We start from the raw sequence: 22,728 nt of genomic DNA, 5'->3' as shown, positions 1-22,728 counted from the left end.
GATTGATCGGCTGGAGCACAGATTGGACGCCCAGGATCGGGCGATCCAGAAGGTTGCGAAGGCGCTGGCTGAGCATCAAACAGCGGTGGAGCTGGAGGTGGGGATGCTGCGGGACCAGCTGAAAAGGCTTCTGGAGAAGGTGGAGGACCTAGAGAATAGGTCCCGTCGGCAGTACTTAAGAATTGTCGGGCTCCTGGAGGGGTCGGAGGGAGCTGATGCTGGGGCATACGTAGCCGGTATGTTTGAAAAGCTGCTGGGGGAAGGGGACATTCTCCCGACCCTTGGAGATGGACACAGGGTACAGAGCGCTTGCGAGGAAGCCACGAACCCTCCGAGGGCAATGGTGGTGAGATTCCATAGGTTCCTGGACAAGGAATGCATTCTTCGGTGGGCCAAGCGAACGTGGAGCTGTAAATAGGACAACAGTATCCTGTGGGTGCACCAGGACCGGAGTGTGGAGTTGGCCAGGAAAAGGGCAGGCTTTAACCAAGTTAAGTCAATTTTCTTCAAGAAACAGGTGAAGTTTGGACTGCTGTATCCAGCTCGTCTCTGGGTCACATGAGGATCATTATTTTGAGTCGCCTGAAGATGCGCTGGACTTCGCAAAAAGAAAAGGACTGGTGGGGGGGGGGGGCTGAGAACTCTCGAACTTTGATGAAACGTGTTGGCTTATATTGGGTCTTTTTTTTTTCTCTCTCTTCTGTTTGAGAAGGGGGGAAAAAGTTTTTCCGTTTTCGGGTTTCTTTTTGGTGGATGTTGGCAATGTCTTATTTGTTGATGTGCACTTTTGTCGGATGGAGATATCCTTGTTTGAGTAATCAGCTGGGCGATTGTGTGGGGATTGTTAGATGAGGGAATTTGTTTGTGTATGAGGAGGGGGGGGGGGGGGGAAGAGAAAAGAGGAGAGAGAGGGAACAATAGGTGGGAGATGTTTTGGCGCCGGGGGCCACCAAGCTAGCTGGGCGAGCTAGCTCACAGAAGCGCAGTGGGGAGGTGCACATGTTTAGTTTATTGTATGGGTTAGGTTTCAGAGTGGTGTTGCTGGGGGGGGGGTAGTTGTTCTGCTGATGAGGGAGGGACTTCGGTTGAGGGACAGAGAGGAGGTTGGTGGCAGGGGCAGGCCGGAGGAGGCGCGGCGCATGGGCTGGAGGCGGGCCCAACAAAGGGGATGGCTATCGGCGGAGGCACTTTGCCCCCCAACTAGGCTGATCACCTGGAATGTTCGAGGGTTAAATGGGCCCGTTATGAGGGCGCGTGTGTTCGCGCACCTGAGGGGACTGAAGGCGGATGTGGTAATGTTGCAGGAGACGCACCTTAGAGTAGTGGACCAGGTTTGATTGAAGAAAGGCTGGGTCAGTCAGGTCTTCCACTCGGGGCTGGATACAAAGACTAGATTAATAAGCGGGTGATATTTGAGGTAGGTAGAATAGTTTCGGATGTGGGGGGGGTCGATATACTATGGTTAGTGGTAAGCTGGAGGGGATGAAGGTAGTGCTGGTTAATGTATATGCACCAAATTGGGATGACATGGAATTTAAAGAGGATGCTGGGGAAGATACCGGACCTGGACTCGGGCAAGCCGATCATGGGAGGGGACTTTAATACAGTTGTTGATCCCAGCCTGGATTGGTCATGCTCGAAAACGGCAGGGTGCCAGCAATGGCAAAGGAACTGAAAGGGTCCATGGAGCAGATTTGGGGGGGGGGGGGGGAAGAGGGAGATCCATGGAGATTTAGGCAGCCGAGGATGAAGGAGTTCTCCTTCTACTCCCATGTGCACAAGATATACTATCGGATCGATTTCTTTGTTTTGGGTAGGACCTTGCTGGGAGGGGTGGTGGACACGGGGTACTTGGCGATCACAATCTCAGACCATGCTCCATACTGGGCTGACTTGCAGGTTAGTAAAGATAGCAATCAGCGCCCGCAATGGAGGTTAGATGTAGGGCTATTGGCAGACGAAGCGGTGTGTGAGAGGCTGAGGAAATGCATACAAAATTACCTGCAGATAAATGATATGGGGAGGTCTCAACACCAGTGGTCTGGGAAGCGCTGGAGGCAGTGGTGAGAGGAGAGCTGATCTCGATCCGGGCTCACAGGGACAGGACAGACAGGGCAGAGACTGACCGACTGGTAAAAGAGATTCTACAAGTCGACAGGAGGTATGCGGAGACTCCAGAGATAGGGCTTTTAAGGGAACGGCAGAGGCTACAGGCAGAGTTCAGCTTGTTAACCACAGGGAGGGCAGTGGAACAGCTCAGAAAGGCGAGCGGGGCGATCTACGAGCATGGTGAGCAGTCCAGCAGGATGCTTGCACAGCAGCTCAGAAAGAGGGAGGCAGCTAGAGACATAGGGAAAGTTATTGACGGAGATGGGAACTTAGTTGTGGACTCAGCAGGGGTGAGCAAGGCGTTCAGGGATTTCTACAGCAGGTTGTACAGGTCGGAACCCCCTGCGGGGCCGGTGGGGATGAGGCACTTCCTGGAGGGGCTGGTAAAAGGACTGGGGCCCCAATCCGATTGGAAGAGATAGTGGAGGGCTTGAAGGACATGCAGTCCGTTAAGGCCCCGGGACCAGACGGGTACCCAGTGAAGTTCTACAAAAAGTTCTCCGGGATATAGGGACCAGTGCTGATTAAGGTGTTTAATGAGGCAAGGGAAAGAGGGGTTCTGCCCCAGACGATGTCACGCGCCACGATTTCGCTTATCCTGAAACGGGACAAATGGGACAAGAATCCGGAGCTATGTAGGTCATGCAGGACGATTTCCCAGTTGAATTGTTGGCCAAAATCTTGTCCCCCAGGATTGAGAATTGTGTTCCGGACGTTATTGGGGAGAACCAGACGGGGTTCGCGCAGAGCAGGCAGCTGGTGGCGTATGTAAGAAGGTGGTTAAACGTGATCATGATGCCCCCGGAAAGTAGGGAGATGGAGGTAGTGGTCGCGATGGATACGGAAAAAGCTTTTGACCAGGTTGAGTGGGATTATTTGTGGGAGGTTCGGATTTGGGAGGAGCTTTATTGACTGGGTCAGGTTGCTGTACCAGGCTCCTGTGGCAAGTTTACGGACGAACAGGACGACTTCGGACTATTTTAGACTGTCCCGGGGGACGAGACAGGGATGCCATCTCTCCCCATTGCAGTTTGCGCTGGCGATAGAGCCACTGGCAATTGCTCGGAGGGCCTCAAGGGGCTGGTCCGGGGGGGTGGAGCACAGTCTCGCTGTATGTGGACGACCTGCTTCTGTATGTTTCAGATCCAATTGAGGGGATGGAAGAAATCATGGGAATTTTAGGGGAATTCGGACGGTTTTCGGGGTATAAGCTTAGTAAGGGGAAGAGCGAGATGTTTGCGGTCCAGGCGAGGGGTCAGGACAGGCGACTGGGGGAACTGCCGTTTAGATTGGCTGGGGACAATTTCAGGTGCCTAGGTATCCAAGTGGCACGGGATTGGGACCGGCTACATAAATTGAACTTGGCCCGGTTGGTGGATCAGATGAAACATGATTTCCAGAGATAGGACGCGCACCCGTTGTCTCGAGCTGGGAGAGTCCAAACGGTGAAAATGACGGTCCTCTCGAGATTCCCGTTTGAAATGTCTCCCCATCTTCATCCCGCGGTCTTTTTTAAGCGGGTCAATAAAGTTATAGCGGGCTTTGTATTTGGGGGTGGGGGGGGGGGTAATGCTGGAGCGGAGTCGGGGAGAGGGAGGGCTGACGCTGCCGAAGTTTAGCAATTATTACTGGGCGGCTAATATAGACATTAGGAAGTGGCTGGTGGGGTGGGGTCAGCATGGATGCATACGGAGGCGGCTTCTTGCAAGGGCACAAGTTTGGGGGCGCTGGTAACTGCGCCTCTGCTGTTCCCGCCGGTGCGGTACTTCACCAGCCCAGTGGTGGTGACGGCCCTGAGAGCCTGGGGGCAATGGAGGAGACATGTGGGAGCATCAGTCTGGTCCCCAATCTGCGATAATCACAGGAGGATGGATGGGGGGGGGTAATCAGGGGAGGACGGACGGGGGCTTCCGAATATGGCGGATAGCAGGGATTGAGAGGATGGGGGACTTGTTTATAGAGGGGAGCTTTCCGAATAGGAGGGCGCTGGAGGAGAGGTTTGCATTGGCGGGGGGAGGGGGGGGGGTAACGAATTTCGATATCTGCAGGTGCAGGACTTTCTGCGTAGACAGGTACCAACCTTCCCACTCCTGCCGCTAAGGGGGATTCAGGACAGGGTAGTTTCTAGTGGATAGATAGGAGAGGGGAGAATTTCTGACATTTATAAGGAACTTATGGGATCAGAGGAGACGCAGACAGAGGAGCTGAAGCGAACGTGGGAGGAGGAACTGGTGGGAGAGATAGAGCAGGGCCTTTAGGCGGACACGTTGAGTAGTCAACGCGACCGCAACTTCTGCCAGACTCAGCCTGATTCAATTCAAGGTTGTTCACCAGGCTCGGCCCAGATGAGCAGATTCTTTGGGGTGGAAGATAGGTGCGGGAGGACCAGCGAACCATGTCCATATGTTCTAGGCATGTCCAAAGCGAAGGGGAAGATGGCTGCTTGCCAAAGCCGTACCATGTGGTCTCCTCTTTCCATGCAACATGACGGGTAAGGTCAGCTGTGACAGGCCAACCTCGCAACCATTTGAGATCCACAGTTGGGTCAAACAGGGTTGTATTCGGACTGATGCTCTTTGGCATATTCTTCTATTTGCTGCTGTCATATGCCTTCAGTTCATTGTTACACGAGGGAGAGGTTAGAAACTGGGGTCCAGAAATGAGATCTAAGATGTAGCAGGCGAGTTATAGGTGAAATAGACTGAGGGAAAAAGAGTCAGAGGGATACGCCCACATCTTGCCAAGTTACATTGTCCCAGCCAGATTTAAAACTCTTTAGTGGGACTATAAAGGATGCCCCAGATCCATTGACACTCCTGTCTGACCAGCTATTAACCCATTACAGAGTCTGATGGCCTCTTTGTCCATCAATGGGAGGTTAGTTGCAGATCAATAGCATGACTGTTCTTTTGTATAAACAGGAGCGGGTAATCAATCAGCCAAGATAACAAGGTTCAAGTCTGGAAACCCGAGAGAACCCTTGTTTGAAGGGTTGGGTGGAGCTCGAGAGAAAAAAAAATCCCGTTTTGAACAGGGATATGAGAAGGCTTTGGAAATCAACCGAGAGAGGTCATGAAAGTTGACACTTTGGAAAAGTGTTCTGCACGAATGTCCCTAACAGAAGAAAAATTGCTTTGTAAATGCAAGTATTGCCTTTGTCTTCCTGTGTAAGTGGCACGAGAGCTGCATGTTCTGTTAAATGTGCTGTTTAATGGAACTAGTGTTTTAAGGTCAGGAAACTGGATGTATTTGGTTATTGTTAGCATTGAAGTTTAAAAACTTAAATACAGTTTTCTTTTAATAAAGTTTGTTTATAAAATAACCAATCCCCATTTCGTATATGATCATTCCTGGAATGAATCTTCCTTTCTGGACCATCTTAAAAAAATCATGGCTCTGGTCCAGTCTCTTAGCCACTGTTGAGAGCTGCCCAGGCATCCGTAACATTATCAGCAGAAGATGTTTACTCGCCTACCCACAATAGAGAATGCAGTTCAGCCTTGCTCTCCAGAGATCCAAGACAAAGATGTGCCAATGCCTCAGAGTTGCTCTATACTGAAAATGCCATAATAGCATTCCATACAGAGGAACACTCAGCAGGAAATTGACAGATTTTCTATGATTGTAAAAAGAGTTTGGCTTGATCATCAGCATCAGGAAGACAAAATGTCATGACCTAGTATGTTGTGACACTTCCATTAGCATTGACAATGTGACACTGAGGTTGTTGGTAACATCCTGCAATCTTTGTGACACTATGCAGCCAGGATGTCACTTGATGCAGAAGTCAAGACACGCATTGCAAAAGCGGAGATATTTTACTCAAGTGTGGAATAACAGCAACCTGACTGTAGAGGATGCAGGTTTGGTCTTCTCAATGGCGAGACCGGGATAACCTATGCCAGGCAGGAGAAAAGGCCAAACAGTTTCAACCTTCACCGTCTCAGATGTATCCTCAGCATCTCTTGGCAGAGCACGACTGGTCCTGCAGAATGTTATACACTCGGCCGACAACATCTGCACTGGCTTGGCCACATCCTTCGGATACAGGATCGCTGCATAGCCAAAGATATTCTTTGAACTGGCCAATGGGTTACAACCTCCAGGGCATTCAAACCTCCACCCTACAAGAGTACCTGTAAACGGGATATGGAGATGACAGACATTGACACACCAACTGGGAGACAATTGTTGTTGGCCATGACCTCGAGAGGTTGACTGTTTGGCGAGGTGTTGGAAGATGGCTGAGAAGAGGGCCAAGATAAAAAAATATAGACATAAGGCCAGCCAGTGAACCCGGCACTTTCTCGGCCCATTATCTTTCTCTGTGGCAAATGTGACAGAAACTGCCACACCAAAATGGGACCACAGCCACAGCAGATGATGCTTAACACAGTTGACCACCATGATGCAAATAATCATCAAGGCAGAAGGGTGGCAACGTAACAAGACAAATTTTTAATACATTATAGGCCTGCAGATACTTACTGTCCGGTTCTTTAGCGTACCATTGTTTGACATAATCATAAAGTCCAATACGCACTGATGCGAAGCTCATCTGACGTTGAAGGCCAGCCACTAAGCCACTGTAGAGACTTCTTGCTCCTTCAGTCTTTGTAATTGTAACCATGGTACCAAAGACACCTTTATACTTCGGAGAAGCCACATTGTTGATAGATTTGGATTCCCCTTGAATCTATGCATCATGGACAGGATTTAATTTTGATTAACCTTAATGCAGAGTTTCACAATTAAGCTTTTTATAATCTCAAGTTACCAATTTCAATCAAGTTGCTCATGCTAGTCTTTTATTCAAGTACCTGAAGAGAGAGTGATGCTCAAGATTCCACAAGTTATTTCTGGACAAAAATCAAATACAATGCTTGAATTTCAGGAATGCATCCTCCTTTATCCCCGCCCTCCCAGATAATTATCAATTTCTGGTCAGTTCACTTGAGAATGAGAAAAACCAGTTCTAGATACTCACCTTCCTTATCCCCGTAACCTTGCACATTTGCTTTTCAGATAGAAATCCAATCCAACTCGCTTTTGAATAACTCAATCAAACCTGCCACCACCAACCTCTCAGAAGGTTTGTTCCAGACTGCCAACCACCCTCTGGTTGAGACAGTATTTTCTTGGCATCACTCGGACCCAAGACGTAGGAAGCAATCATTTGGACCATCCGAGTCTGCTCCACCATTCACGGAGATCATGATTGATCTGATAAATAATCCTTAGCTGTACTTCCCCACCTTATCCCCATAACCGTAGATTCCCTTACTGATTAAAAATCTGTCTCGGTCAGCCTCTTCGAAATTCTAATGAGTACATACTCCATACCCGGGATCAACCTGGGGAACCTTGCCTGGACCACCTCCAACACCAGTATGTCTTTCCTTAGATAAGGGGACGAAAACCATTCACAGTATTCCAGGTGTGGTGTAAACTAGTGCCTTGTATAGTTTTAGCAAGACTTCCCTATATTTATACTCCATCCAATTTGAAATAAAAAGGACAACATTCCATTTGCCTCCCCTATTACCTGAGCTTGCACGCTGGCTTTTTGTGATGTACAAGAATCCTCAAATTCCGATGTGCTGCAGATTTCTGCAATCCTTCTCCATTTAAATAATATTCAGTTCCTTTATTATTCCCATCAAAGTCATAGCTTTACATTTTTCTGCATTGTATTTCATCTGCCAAGTTTTCACCCATTCACTTAGCCTGTCTATATGCCCCTGTAGACTCGGTCATTCTCACCACTTGCCTTCCCACCTATTTTTGTGGCATCTACAAAGTTTCAATAGTATATTAATTTCCTTTGTCCAAGTCATTAATATAAATTATAAATAATTGTGGCCCCAGAACCGATCCCAGTGGCACTCCAATAATTACAGTTTGCCATCCTCAAAATGCCCCTCTTATCCCAACTCCCTGGCTTGTATTAGTTAGAAATTCCTCTATCCATGCAAATATATTAGCAACAACATGGGCTATCTTATTAAGTAGCCTTTTGTGCGGTACCTCATTGAACACTTTGGAAATCCAGTAGGTCACATCTACTGGTTCCCCTTTATCTATCCTGCTCACTACCACCACAAATAATTCTAATAAATTTGTCAGGCATGATTTCCCCTTCATGTAGCCATGCTGACTCTGATATTACATACTTTATAATGGCTCTAACATTTTCCCAACACCCAACATTAAGCTAACTGGTTAGTTACCTTTTGTCTCTCTCTATTTTTGAATAAAGATGTTAAATTGGCAGTATTCAAATCCTCTGGGACTTTTCCAGAATTTAAGGACCCCTCTGTAGCTACTACTTTTAATATCCTAGGGTGAAAAACTCATCAATTCCGCGACACATCAGCCTTTAGCTCAATTAGTTTTCATAGTACCTAGTCTCCAGAGATAGTTATTGTACTCATTCCCTCCCCCCTTTTGCTCCTTAATTATTTAATATTTGAAATATTTAGTGCCTTCCACTCCGAACACTGATACAAAGTATTTATTCAACTCCTCTACCATTTCCTGGTTCCCCAAGATCATTTCCCCAGTTTCATTCTCGAAGAGGCCATGTTCTCTTTGGCCTCTCTATTCTGGTTGCCTTAGTAAATACAAAACGTTGTCTTTAGCTTGATGTATCAGCTGCCTGTTAATTAATGTTTGATCGACAAAAGTCTGAACGAATGAAATCTTGTCCTTGATTATTTCTGTTGGGGGCGAGGGGAATACCAACTTTTAAAGAAACATTACCAGCCTCGACAGCAATTGCAATGGGGCATTAGAGTGAAATGTGCCAAAGTTGAGACTTGAGCCAATGTACCCCCATTTCATTCTAATATGTCTAAAAATTCAATTTCCCTTTTCTTGCATCCTGGTTCTTCTAAACAAAGCGAAACACCCTTAAATCATATCTTTGGCCAACAAGCTCCATAAATCATTTCAGAAAGTACGTAGTGTTCCTCAAGTGTCTTAAAATCCCTCAGTTATTGCTTTCTCTTCATCATCAGCAGGCTCTGCAATAATACAACACATTGCTTCAATTCCTAGGCATCTTCTTTCTTATAGCCCCCGAGCCCGCCACTTCCACTCTTCTTCAAAATGTGAAGTACGCATGAAATTCCCTGCCCACCAGACTTGAACATACATATTGCAGTGATTCATTGCCATATCCGACAAAACTACACCAAGCACAATAGGGTCCAGTGCTCTCTTATGTTTACGACTCCAAAATAAATGGAGAAATTAAGCTGGAGGTTATTCCAATGACAAATCTCCTTAATACCCCTCTTCCCTTCCCTCCACAGCGCAAGGAGCTCATGGGCCTCTTTTTATTGAGGACTGAAACCATCTCGTCAGCTGCCTCTGCATCATCCCCCGCCAAGCCGAGGTTCCCTGTTACTCTAGCTGGGAACTCGCAGCTTTCAGTTCCTCTCCTACAATCGCAGCTTTCAGTTCCTCTCCTACAATCCCTTCGGCCATTGACCTATTCTGGCCTCGGAGACCCAGCGCCTCGTCTCAAACCCAATTGCCACAAAATTACTGATTAAGCTTCTTATAGTGTGGAGATCAGAACTGCAGACAAATACTTCAGCTGTGGCCTAACCAGTGTTTATACAGCGCTATTTCATGCCTTGGTTAATAAAGGCAACTATCCCATTTGCCTTAACCACCTTATCTACCTGCCCTGTTGTATTCGGGAATCTATGGACATGAATGTAGGAGGTATGATCAGTAAGTTTGCAGATGACAAAAATTGGTGGTGTGGTATGTCGTGAGGAAGAAAGCCTTAGACTACAGGACGATATGGGTGGGTTGGTTAGATGGGCAGAACAGAGCGTGGTTGGAATCTGGAACTCACCGCCCGAAAAGGGTGGTTGAGGCAGGAACCCTCAACATTTAAGTGGTGTTTAGATGAGCACTCGAAATGTCAGAGGCCAAGTGCTGGAAAATGGGATTAGAATAGTTAGGTGCTTGATGGTCAGCACGGGCACGATGGGCCGAAGGGCCTCTTTCCATGCTGTAGAAAACTCGGACTCAAACTTCTCTTCTAGCCCCTGTGCTAGCCAATATTGAAAATGGCTCTCTCAGATCGGCTATCAGTCCACCTCTCAAAAAAAGTCACTTCTTCATCCTCTATGAAAAATACGATCCCATTTCCAACTTCCTGTTGCTCTTAAACATGTTGCCACTGCCCAGAAAAGGTGCTCATTTTCCACAGCTACATATTCAAACCTCCCTTCAGGTTATGTTCCTTCACAGCACCAAAGAGGCTCTACTTGCAGCAGAAATGATACCCTCCCTTGACTGTGATCAAAGTACATTGTCCTTCTCAATTGCTCTGCAACCTTTGATACTCTCAATCACAATGTGCTACTCCCACTTTCCAGCTGAATGACAGTTCCCGTCCAGCCAGAGAATGTCCTGCAATCGATTCTACTTACTCCCTCCCCATTGTGCTCCAAGGAACTATCATTGGCTCCTTACTTCTCTATAACATCGCTCACCTCTGCCATTGCCGCAGTTTAACTGCCTCCAAAACTCTCATTCATGCTGCCCCTCATCAATATCATGTTAATGGCATCAAGCTCTACACTACACTGCCTGTTGACCCCTGCACTGCCCGTTAACAGACTTCTTGTAGTGAATGGGCTACAACCCTGTCCAACTAAGTATCAGAAGGCTGAAGTGATGGCCACAAACTCCACTCCCTCAACATTGATTCCATCTTCCTCTAAAGCCACCGTCTCAGACTGTAACGGGTGTCCTTTTTGACTGGTGCAGAGCTTCAGCACAAAATTCCATCTTCCAAACATGGCCCAACTCTTGCAGCAGCTTGTCAGCTGCTGAAACCCTCATTCAAGCTTTTGTTGTTTCCAGGCTCAACTATTCCATTGTTCACCTGGCCGGGCTCCCATGTACGGTAAACATAAGCTCACCTAAAACTGTACTGATGAGGTCTTCATCTCCCTTGGACTTGCTAACCTGTATTGGCTCCCATTACATCAACACATCAAATGTAAACTTATCTGGTGTTCAAATCCTGTACAGCTACCACCCTCTTCACCATTTGTGGCTATTCTGTTGCCCGAGGCCCTTACAGAATCCCCTCCCTATACCTTTCCACTCATTTAAAAGTAACTTCTCTATCCAGTTTAGGTTTAAGATGGAAGGCGTCACATTTACCCAAATCAGAATTTATTTGTCTATTCATATCTTTCTTTGCCATTTTATGTTTTCGTCAACATTGCTTACAATGCCACTCGTGTGTTCATCAGCAAATAAGTGTCTATGTTAATTTATTCTGAAGCCAGGTGAGAATTCAAATACTAGATTTATTTACAAAGTCTGCCACCTCCCCTACCTGACATCCGGTGTCCCTGAAGTCTCTCTTTTTACTTGAGCAAATCATTAAAAATTGTAGCCACGTAAAATGGCTGCGTTCCGATTAATCTGGCCAAAACCCAGTTTGCAATGGCTAACCCTAAAGACTGCTGGGAAAAGCAGCTAAGAAGACACAAGCAGGCAGCTGCAGACAGTATTGCATATTCGGCTCTGGGAAGTTAGCCCAGATCGATACTCAGGGCTATCAACAGCCCATCAACCCAGGTATTTGCAGTTGCATTCAGGACTGTTTACACCTAACCTACTCAGACATCCACAGTTAAATCGGCTATCCCCAGGAACAATTGCAACATATTAGCAATTGAATACTGGGCCAGACCTGTCGGCGCCTGCAGTGGCCGAAACAAAGACAGGTGAACGACCACCCCCCGATCGAGGAATCGCCTCACCGTTGGACACATCGACCCCAGAGATTGGGAACAGATCCAATCACTTGGGACTCAGGGTCAAGGGCCGCCCCGGGAGGCGGGAAGCCCCTGGGCCCTATAAAAGTGAGGGGCCAAGTTCAGATCTCTCTCTCCTCTTCGCCTGCTCGAAACCTTCGCAAGAACAGCAACCGGCAACAGTAAGTTTGAATCCAGCGATCGCTATCCGGTAGAGACACCTAGCCACCGGCTGTAGCATCCTTCTGAATCCCGCGGGCCAGATCTGATTGGACAAGCCATTTGTTTCCCTGACCTGGTGGGCTCTTCCTAAGTTAAGTATTGGCCAGTAGTGATAGGTTTATTATATAGAAAGTAGTATTAGGATATTAATATTGCTTGTTGTATATAATAAATGACCGTTGTTTTAATCCTTACTAAGCGGTGTGCTGTATTATTAATCATAACCTGAACTTGAACCACGTGGCGGTATCATAAAGATACCTGGCGACTCGTGAGCAAAGGTGACGTAATCAGAGCCAATAGACTAAGGTTAAAAAGAGCAACAAAATAACTAACAAATTGACAGCCCATTAATAAGAGCAGTGTATCTAAATGCAAAAACATCAACAGAAACTTACGGGGGCTAATGATGCACTCCAGCCCCTGTGGAAGACATCATGCCAGACACCACATACTCGACAAACAAGCCCCTCAACTGACTGTTGCCTATATGTGGTCACCTTAGTCAGACTCAGGAAGTCTCTCTTTATAGTCTCTCTTTATATATATGTGCTCAAGGTGCTTAATCAATGCCTTTCAACTGTGAAACCTTAAACTTTAATCCAAATAACATACCAGTAACAGACTCCTAGTTTTCCCAATCAAAACGTTTATAGTACAAGTATTTAAAAACAGATCAAAGAAAATAAAATGAATTTTCATATTGAGTACACATGTTATGTTTCTCTTCTGGTACCTTCAATACTCTTCATGCAAACAATCTGACAATTGAGGCATTAGCCCATCCTATCTTGGAGATTTATTTTCTTTTCAATACCACTTTCTAGCGAAGTCAATCCACAACATTTTTCTGTCACACTTTTTGTCAAATGAGTTATTTTACAGGGAAAGAAACATTCAATGGACAAATTATTGTCAAAATGCCCCCGGTAGAGAATTTACCCCAAAATATTGGAGGGGTAAAATCCCATTTCCAAAGCCAATGCTTCCACAGCTAAAATACTTTTAACCAGCCTTTGTTTTCATTTCCTTATTTTCCCAGGTCAAGGGACAATATTTTCCATTTTTACCCACCAAGAATACTACAAAACCAGTTGTACTTGAATGCCATTCTAAAAGATTGTCATCAGTACAAAGGACTAATTTCACATCCTTTATGTCCCCCAGGGTGGAAAACGTGATCGCCATTTTTCATAAAGGTTTTACTTGTTCCAGCATCTTCAATTGTAGCAGGTTTCACAGTACTGTCATGAAACACACTGATGTCATCTGCGATGGCATCCTAACTTGAAGCACCGGTAGTTTTGTTTATTGTAAGGCGGCAATTTAAACCTCACAAGTGTGAATCAATAGCCTAGTCATCGGGTAACAACTATTAAAGATTATTTTTATTAAAGTAAAGATAAATACACACATTCAGGACTACTCTGTACGCAATAAGATGCATGAATTACTGATCACTCAATTTATACAAAACATATCCCTTTTTAACAAATATATCTACAATACTTGAACTCTTAAGGTTCTCCCCCTGTTCCCAAACAAGATTCAAATTGAATAACCAGAACACCCTACACAGGGATGATACTCAAATCTGGGAACCGTAGTTTCCTAGTCCAGGGAAGATATTTTAAACCTGCTGCTATGAAGGTTTACTGGCTCAAAGACTATCAAATATGTTTCTGTAAACTTGACCTTCAGGCTTGGTGTCTGGGAACTGGTCTGTCCACTTTCCAAGACTGCTAGAATATACCCGTCTCACTTCCTTCTCAGGGACTGATCAATTATACCTTTGTTTTTCTTTTATTATGCCTTCTATGTATTTGGCTGTCCACCCCTATCAATTTTTTTGACTATACATTAACATATATATCACAGGGGCCTTCACAATGGTCTATAATCTATTCCTCCTCCATAATCTATTCACATGTGAATTATCTAAACTAGTTACCAGGAGAAATGCATACTAATTGAGGTCCTTTGATTACTGTCTACTGCTGTTTCCAGGCAGGTTCATGTCAAAATTCAATTCCAACACACCAAAACAAACATCTGGTCTTGCCTAAGTGCATAGCGCTGTTTCTTCTTCAGACAAAGATCATCTTCCTGCAATGACCTAGCACAAGTTAAATTTGGGATACAAGTAACAAGATTCAAAGTCATTCCTGACCGATTCAATTTTATTTTATTTGGTCATGGGATATGGGTATCGCAGGCTGTGCCAGCATTTATTGCCCATCTCAAATCGCCCTTGAGGGGGCAGTTAAGAGTCAACCACATTGCTGTGGGTCTGGAGTCACACGTAGGCCAGACGTCACACGTAGGCCAGACTAGGTAAGGACGACAGAGCTCCTTCCCTCAAATGGCAATACTGAACCAGATGGATTTTTTTTTTTAATGTTTAAATAATTTTTATTAAAAGGTTTTCATAAAATATCAATAACAAAATGAAAAAGAAACCCAACAGGGTTAAGTACAAAACACAGTCCAGAAAAACAACCCTCCATACCCCCCTCCTCCCCTGTACATAAATAATAAATGAACATTAACACCCCGATTTAACACAACAGGTGTATACACCCCCCCAGACCCTCTAGTATAAATAAACCCCCCACTCCCCCCGAGTTGTTGCTGCTGCTGACCATTGTCTACCACTCTGCCAGGAAGTCTAAGAACGGTTGCCACCGCCTAAAGAACCCTTGTACCGACCCTCAAGGCGAATTTCACCCTCTCCAACTTAATAAACCCCGCCATTTTGTTGATCCAGGATTCCACGCTGGGGGCCTCGCATCTTTCCACTGAAGAATCCTTCGCCGGGCTACCAGGGACACAAAGGCCAGAATTCCGGCCTCTTTCGCCTCCTGCACTCCCGGCTCCTCTGCCACCCCAAATATTGCAAGCCCCCAGCCCGGCTTGACCCTGGATCCTACCATCCTCGACACCGTCCTCGCTACGCCCTTCCAAAATTTCTCCAGCGCTGGGCATGCCCAGAACATATGGGTGTGGTTTGCTGGGCTCCCTGAGCACCCAACACACCTGTCCTCACCTCCAAAAAACCAACTCATCCTTGTCCCGGTCAGGTGTGCCCTGTGCAGCACCTTTAACTGTATGAGCCTGAGCCTCCCCAGGGTGTCTGCCCACGTCCCTTCCTCAATTTCCTCTCCCAACTCCTCCTCCCACTTACCTATTACCTCCACCAGAGGCCTCCTCCTCCTGCATCACTTGGTAAGTTTCCGAGATCTCTTGCCCCCCCCCCCCCCCCCCCCCACCCCCCACCCACCATTTGGGGACACAAAATAGTGGTTTTGTTAAAGGGGGTGCAATAAATAACACCTCCTCCACAATATTCCTCAATACCAGGGCCAGCAAGGCTGCGTACCTAGCCCCTATTTATACTCCCTATACACTCACGACTGTGTGGCAAAATTTGGTTCCAACTCCACTACAAGTTTGCTGATGACAAGACCATAGTGAGTCAGAATACCGGAGGGAAATAGGGAACCTCGTGGACTGGCGTTATGACAACAATCTCTCCCTTAATGCTAGCAAAACGAAGAGCTGTTCATTGCGTCATGGTTCAAATGGTTGACAGCTTCAAATTCCTACTGGTGCACATCACCAAAAATCTGTCCTTGTCCACCCACATTGACGCTGCCACCAGGAAAGCACAACAGCGCCTATACTTCCTCACGAAACTAAGGAAATTCGGTATGTCCACACGGACTCTTCACAACTTTTCCAGGTGCACCATAGAAAGCATCCTATCGGGCTGCATCACAGCCTGGTATGGCAACTGCTTGGCCCAAGACTGCAAGAAACTGAACACCGCCCAGCCCATCACACGAACCTGCCTCCAATCCATTGACTCCATCTACACCTCCCGCTGCCTGGGGACAGTGGGCAACATAATCAAAGACCCCTCCCACCCGGCCTACTCACTCTTCCAACTTCTTCCATCGGGCAGGAGATACAAAAGTCTGAGAACACGCACGAACAGATTCAAAAAACAGCTTCTTCCCCGTTGTAACCAGACTCCTAAATTGACCCTCTTATGGACTGACCCGATTAATACTACACTCCTGTATGCTTCACTCGATGCCGGTGTCTAGTTATTTTTGTGTACCTTGTGTTGCCCTATTACGTATTTTTGTTTCTTTTCATGTACTAAGTGATCTGTCTGAGCTACACGCAGAAAAATACCTCTGTACACGTGACAATAAACAAATCCAATCATGCCCTGTTTGGACACACTAACTTTCCAAAAACAATTGCTTTATTTATCATGGCTCATGTTCAATTCCATTTGTGTCCTTTTCATGGAAGGATGACTCAGTAGCAAGGGTATCTCTGTAGATAATACTACTGACTTATCCTACTATTTCACACAAAATTCCCAATAGTGACCTAAATATGTCATACCCAAAATGGAAACAAAAGCTGAATCTACTCCCTGACTTTACTCAAAACCGAGCGACTCTAAACAACATTTTAACCAATCTGTTCCACACACTGTCAATGTGCAACCACTATTTAGCAGAATTTACTGAATCTGCAATTAATACCTTGTGACTATTCGCATTACCTCAAACTTATCATTATCTTCAATTTGCTAATTCTCTGGCATGGGTGGATTTTGAAATCTCTGCTGTTTTGCTTTGGGTGGTTCATTGTACAAGCTAGAACAAATGAGTCACATCTAAAACAGCTGTTCCTCGAGCATTCCTATCATTCATGAATCTATTATTGCTACTCCAATCTGGTGGTTTGCTAGACCGGTCAACCCCCAATCATCATTTATTTGTTCATGGGATCTGGATGATGCTGCTGGACTGCCCATCCCGGAGGGAACTTAAGAGTCAACCACATTGCTGTGGATCTGGTTTTACAAGTAAGGCGACTGATTTCCTTACTTCAAGGACATTACTGAACCAGTTGGGTTTTTACAACAATCCACATGGTATCACGGTCATCATTGGACTTTTAATTCCAAAGTTTTAGTGAATTCAAATTTCACCATCTGCCATGGTGGAATTTGAACCCAGGTCCCCAGAGCATGATTCTGGGTCTCTGGATTACTACTCCAGTGACCTCCGTCACATTCCCGAACTTTGCCCTGGACAGAGCTCATCTGCACCTGGAACGCTCATTTCATGCTTTCAATACCTCTAGACTGGACTATTCCAATGTTCTCCCTTTCAGTCTCCCACATTCTACCCTCCATAAACTTTCAAATCTCTGCGAATGGCAGAAACCCTTGTTCACCTACACGGGCTCCCAGTCAAGCAATGCTTTGATTTTAAAACCATTTTCAAATCCCCCCCATATGACTGGCTCACAGTTTGCCCTGATCTGGCATTTTGACTCTCGTTGGTCTTCGGTTTAAGTTTGCCCGATTTACTGCAAACAGTCTCAGTAGGATCTTAGTAGCCTGTTTTGTACTTCTCCCTTTCAGGGAAACTGAACATATCTTATTAGATAAATGTTCATGCACTTGTCTGGTTGTCAATTATAATAATAATCATCTTTATTGTCACAAGTAGGCTTATTAATTTACACTGCAATTAATTTATTGTGAAAAGCCCCTAGTCGCCACATTCCGGCGCCTGTTCGGGTACACAGAGGGAGAATTCAGAACGTCCAAATTACCCAACAGCACATCTTTTGAGACTTGTGGGAAGGAAACTGGAGCACCCGGAGGAAACCCACGCAGACACGGGGAGAACGTGCAGACTCCACACAGACAGTGACCCAAGCCGGGAATCGAACCTGGGATGCTGGAGCGGTGAAACAACAGTGCTACCCACTGTGCTACCGTGCTGCCCAATTAAACTGGCTTCATTACTAAACCTACAGACATTTCCTCTTTTTGACTATAAGACACTATTGCCAAAAACCATCTTGGCCACTCCCTTTCAGCCATATGCTAATCTGCCTGCTCAAATCAAAGCACAGTAAAATCCTCCTTCAAGCCACTCTACCTTGCTAAATCTGGTGTCCACATTTATACGCTCTACCGCATCACAGCTGCCACCAGCAGCTTAAACAACCCTCACAACAATCTCAATACCATTCCATTTCCCAATTCTACCCATTCATTTTCCACTGCCTGCTTACCTTTCATTGCATCCTCTCTGTTCATTGAAACAAATCCTTCCCCTTCTCCCCATCTTTCCTGTACACTCCCGTTCAGTATCTTTTCGTTTCCAGTTTCCAGCCACGTCTCGGCCATGGCTGCCATATCTTCGAGCTGAATTTTCATCTGCAGCTCAGTTAAGTCCTTATTCTCTGTTTTGCTAAAAAGAACTCATCTGTTTCCCCCACCCCCAAAACCCGAACCAGTTCTAACGTGTCATTTGTTCTTCTTCTCTTGGAATTTAATTTCTTTACATTTTTATAGTTGCTCCTTCATCTGTAGTGCCTAGCGCATGATCTATTTCGACATTGTTCAACAAGTTGCACCTTGTTGTAGGTGGTGTAACTGGATTTTTAAACAATACTACGTTCTTAATAAGTGCTGAATTATCACTATGCTTAGAAATCTAATTTTACGGAAGTCAAATTGCTCCATATTTAATATCTTATCTTTACAAATCATTTACTTCCTTTCTTTGATGTGGTAGATTGTATAAATGTGGACACCAGCCATGCACTTAGCAAGGTAGAGTGATTAAAATTCAAAGAACGGCTGCATAAATTGAATCTGGCCCGACTAGTGGGCCAAATGAAGGTCGATTTCTGGAGATGCGACGTGCTCCCGTTGTCGCTGGCCGGGAGGGTACAAACGGTGAAAATGACTGTCCTCCCGAGGTTCCTATTTGTATTTCAATGTCTCCCCATTTTTATTCCACGGTCCTTTTTTAAGCGAGTCAACAGGGTGATCATGGGCTTCGTCTGGGTGGGCAAGAGCCCACGGGTAAGGAAGGTAATGCTCGAGCGGAGCCATATTTTTGTAATTATTACTGGGCGGCTAACATAGCCATGATCAGGAAGTGGGTGATGGGGAGGGGGAGGCGTGGGCACCAGTCTGGGGGCGTTGGTAACTGCACCTCTGCCGCTCCTGCCGACACGGTACTCCACCAACCCCGTGGTGGTGGCGGCCCTGAGAGTTTGGGGCCAGTGAAGGCGGCATGTGGGAGCATCAGTCTGCGCCCCAATTTGGGATAACTTCCAGTTTGCCCGGGGAGTATGGATGGGGCGTTCCGCGTATGATGGAGAGCGTGGATTCAGAGGATGGGGGATGTGTTCATAGAGGGGAGCTTTCTGAGTAGGAGGGTGCTGGAGGAAAGGTTTGGGTTGGCGAGGGGAAACAAATTCAGATACTTGCAGGTGCAGAACTTCCTTCGTAAACAAGCGGCAACCTTCCCACTCCTACCGCTGAGGGGGATTCAGGACAGGGTAATTTCCAGAGGGTGGGTAGGGGAGGGGAGCGTTTTGGACATCGATAAGGAGCTTATGGGGTCGGAGGAGACGCAGACCGAGGAGCGTAAGCGTAAGTGGGAGGAAGAGCTGGGAGGTGAGATAGAGGATTGTTTATGGGCAGACGCGTTGAGTAGTCTTGGGGGGGGGGGGGGGAAAAGAGAGAAAGAGTAGTTTAGGTTAGAGCAGGGGGGGTAATAAGGATGGGACCTGTACGCAAGGTAAACGGTTTTTGCAGTATGTTTATGGTTTAATGTATCTTGTCTATTTTGTTGTTGTTTCTATACCAAAAATACCTCAATAAAATGGTTATTAAAACAAAAATTCAAAGAAAAGGAGCAGGAAAATCAGTACATTTTACCGCCTGGTTTTCTGTCGGTAAGGATACTTCAAAGTGATTGGTTGATTACACTTTGATGACATCACTATTGTTGATGCATGGAGATCCCCTCATCTTTGGGTCAGATTCAAACTAACATTGGGAATGAGGGATGTCGAGGCCAGAGGTCACTAGATCTTTGTTGGGAGCAGAGGTCAAGCGCCAGCCTATTTTTTCTGCCATTCATTCAGTAGGAGGAGTTTTGATTCCCAAAGTAGTATTTTATCTCCAGTTCGGAAAATCTACTTTTATGATCTGGTGATAATCAAGAAGGGAAAACAAACTTTTGCACGCGATATAGTTCTCAACATTTTCATACATATTCATTTTTACCTGCAATCTCACTTTGGTGGTATCAAGAGGGAATGTGACAAGATCAGCTACGCAGGCTGCTGTACCAGCACCAACAACTTTTACGCAATTTGTTGGAGGGACATCTGTCGGTTTAAATCCGACCATATTGAAGACGTGCAGCCTTAATGCAGATGCTTGGGAAATTAACACTCTTCTCCAACCAAACCTACAAGAAAAAGAAATATTGACAATACTGAATCGCCCACCTTTATCACAAGATTAGAAAGACGCTCCCTCGCAATTGGTACCTTGTGTCACAATGCATATATTCCCCATTCCACCCAAGAGCATGTGGTCTCCTGGGAAAGGCACAAAAAACAGGTAACATCCCAGGTGTATTGGGGGAAAGATCTCCATCCCCAGGGGCTACCATTGACCAGAAACTTAACTAGACCAATCATACAGATACAGGAGTGGGTCAGAGACTGTGTATTCTGCACTGGGAGACTCACGCACAGGGTTCCAATGCCTGGTTATCATCAAGCAGGCAAAAGGCAGGAGGGTGACGGAAGATGCTTCATTTGCCCAGATGAGTGAAGCTGTATCACTCAAGCAGCTCAACACCATCCAGCACAAAGCAGCCTACTTAAACATTCACTCCCTCCACCACTTGGGTTACCGTGTGCACTGCAACAAGGTTTTTTCAACAGTACATCTCAAACGCACACCCTCTTACCTTCTTGGGGGTCATCAGCAGCAGGTGCATGTTTCCCTCAAACCCCATATATTGGGGGGGGGGGGGGGGGGAAATCACTGTTCCTTCATTATTACTAGGTGAAAACCTTTAACTCCCTTCCTAACATCACTGTAGGAGCACGGTCATCACACTAGACTGGTTTTTTAAAATTCATTCATGGGACATAGGCATCTGTGCCAGCATTTATTGCCCATCCCTAATTGCCCTTGAGGGGGAAATTAAGAGTCAATCACATTGCTATGGGTCTGGAATCATAGGCCAGACCAGGTAAGGACAGCAGATTTCCTTCCCTAAAGGACATTAGTAAACCAGATGTGTTTTCCGACAATTGACAATGGTTTCATTATCATTAGACTTTTGATTCCAGATATTTTATTGAGTTTAAATTCCATCATCTGCCGTGATGGGATTCACACCCGGGTCTCCAGAGCATTATCCTGGGTCTCTGGATTACAAGTCCAGTGACAAGGAGGTCTGCTGAAGGGACACAACCCCGCATCTCATGGGATGAATGACAGCGATTCCTGATCCTATTACAGCATAGCCCAAGTGGCTGTAGATTGGACTCCGGCCCTCCATTGTGCTTTGTGCACATTCCCGCTCAGAACGTGTTAGTTCTTTCAAACAACGACCAGGACCCCTAGCTTCCCAAGAGATCTGCAGTGTGCCTGACACCTCGATGGAGTTGTGCACATCACCACTAACAAGTCTAAACATTATTCGGTGCCCCAGCCAAAGGTTAGTGGCCAGGAGGCAAAGGGCGGTGTGCATTAATCCTGAGCCTAGCAACAATCTCGGAAACCTTTTCCGAACAGGTTAAAGGACCAGAACAAGCGAACTTGGCCTAACATTACTGAATACCCATGGAGGGGGGTGGAAATTATTTTACCAACATACCTCTGGACAAATGATTTCCCCAGTTATGACTTAGTTTAACCATTATCTGATGCTAGTGACATGTACAACAAAATAGCAAGGCATAGATGAGGTTATGTGTGTATTTATGTTTAATCACACTAAAGAGATTACATTAATGAAACATTATCAAATAGCTATCCTCGCGAATCAGCTACACAAACGGAAAACACATGATGAAATTACTTGTCTTACCTGACATGTAAAAATAGCCGATTAACGAACGAAATGGCAAACCCCACATTTTTTTAAAAAAACTACTCCAACAGAACTAAATTGCCCTTAACGTCTTCCACAACAAACTAGTAAACAGGCTGCCTCCATCTCTATTTATACATGTTTATATTGGGGCGGGACATGCTAGTGGCTTGAGGGAGGGAGATCCTTCGCTTGCAGTTCGAACTCAGAAGTGTCTGGTATTGCCACTTTCATCAACTGGTCACCGCCGAAGATAGGATCACCTGATCTCGTGAAACAAGCGAATCAAAAACAACCCAGAACCACTCAAACTATTAGCAGCAGAGACAGGAGCAACTTGGTGTGTTTTCCTCAACCAATCTGCGTTGGGGCGCAGATGATTCGAAGTTGTGTAAACTCTGCTCCTGCAGAGTTTGAAATGCAACATTTACATCCTGATAAGTTCACGTTCAAGTTGATTCGTCTGTCAGATTTTCAAGTTGATGCAATACATACTGGAATAGGGCGTGCACCCATATGAAAGAGAATTGGAGTTAGTATACACCCCCTTTTTAACCTTTAATACATTTTCCTCCATGTTTATACCAGTTTTTTTAAATTCAGGTTAATTCATTAAGAATAATCTTTATTGTCACAAGTAG

At 45.8% G+C, this 22,728-nt stretch overlaps 1 protein-coding gene across 1 annotated transcript in view; it reads right to left on the bottom strand.

Moving 5' to 3' along the window:
- LOC140391458 (dicarboxylate carrier UCP2-like) overlaps positions 1-22,474 on the bottom strand; it is a 31,092-nt gene extending 8,618 nt beyond the window's left edge. Inside the window, exons 1-3 of the mRNA XM_072475967.1 lie at positions 22,085-22,474; positions 20,257-20,443; positions 6,598-6,805 (exon numbers count right to left, since the gene is read on the bottom strand). Coding sequence (XP_072332068.1) covers positions 6,598-6,805; positions 20,257-20,382 — 334 coding nt within the window. The 5' untranslated portion in view covers positions 20,383-20,443; positions 22,085-22,474. The remainder of the gene's footprint in view (positions 1-6,597; positions 6,806-20,256; positions 20,444-22,084) is intronic.
- Between the last annotated feature and the right edge of the window lie 254 nt (positions 22,475-22,728).

This window comes from Scyliorhinus torazame, chromosome 15 (assembly GCF_047496885.1).
Source record: "Scyliorhinus torazame isolate Kashiwa2021f chromosome 15, sScyTor2.1, whole genome shotgun sequence".
Lineage (NCBI taxonomy): Eukaryota > Metazoa > Chordata > Chondrichthyes > Carcharhiniformes > Scyliorhinidae > Scyliorhinus > Scyliorhinus torazame.
Note: the sequence above shows the minus strand (reverse complement) of the source record. Positions and strands in the feature narration are given on the sequence as shown.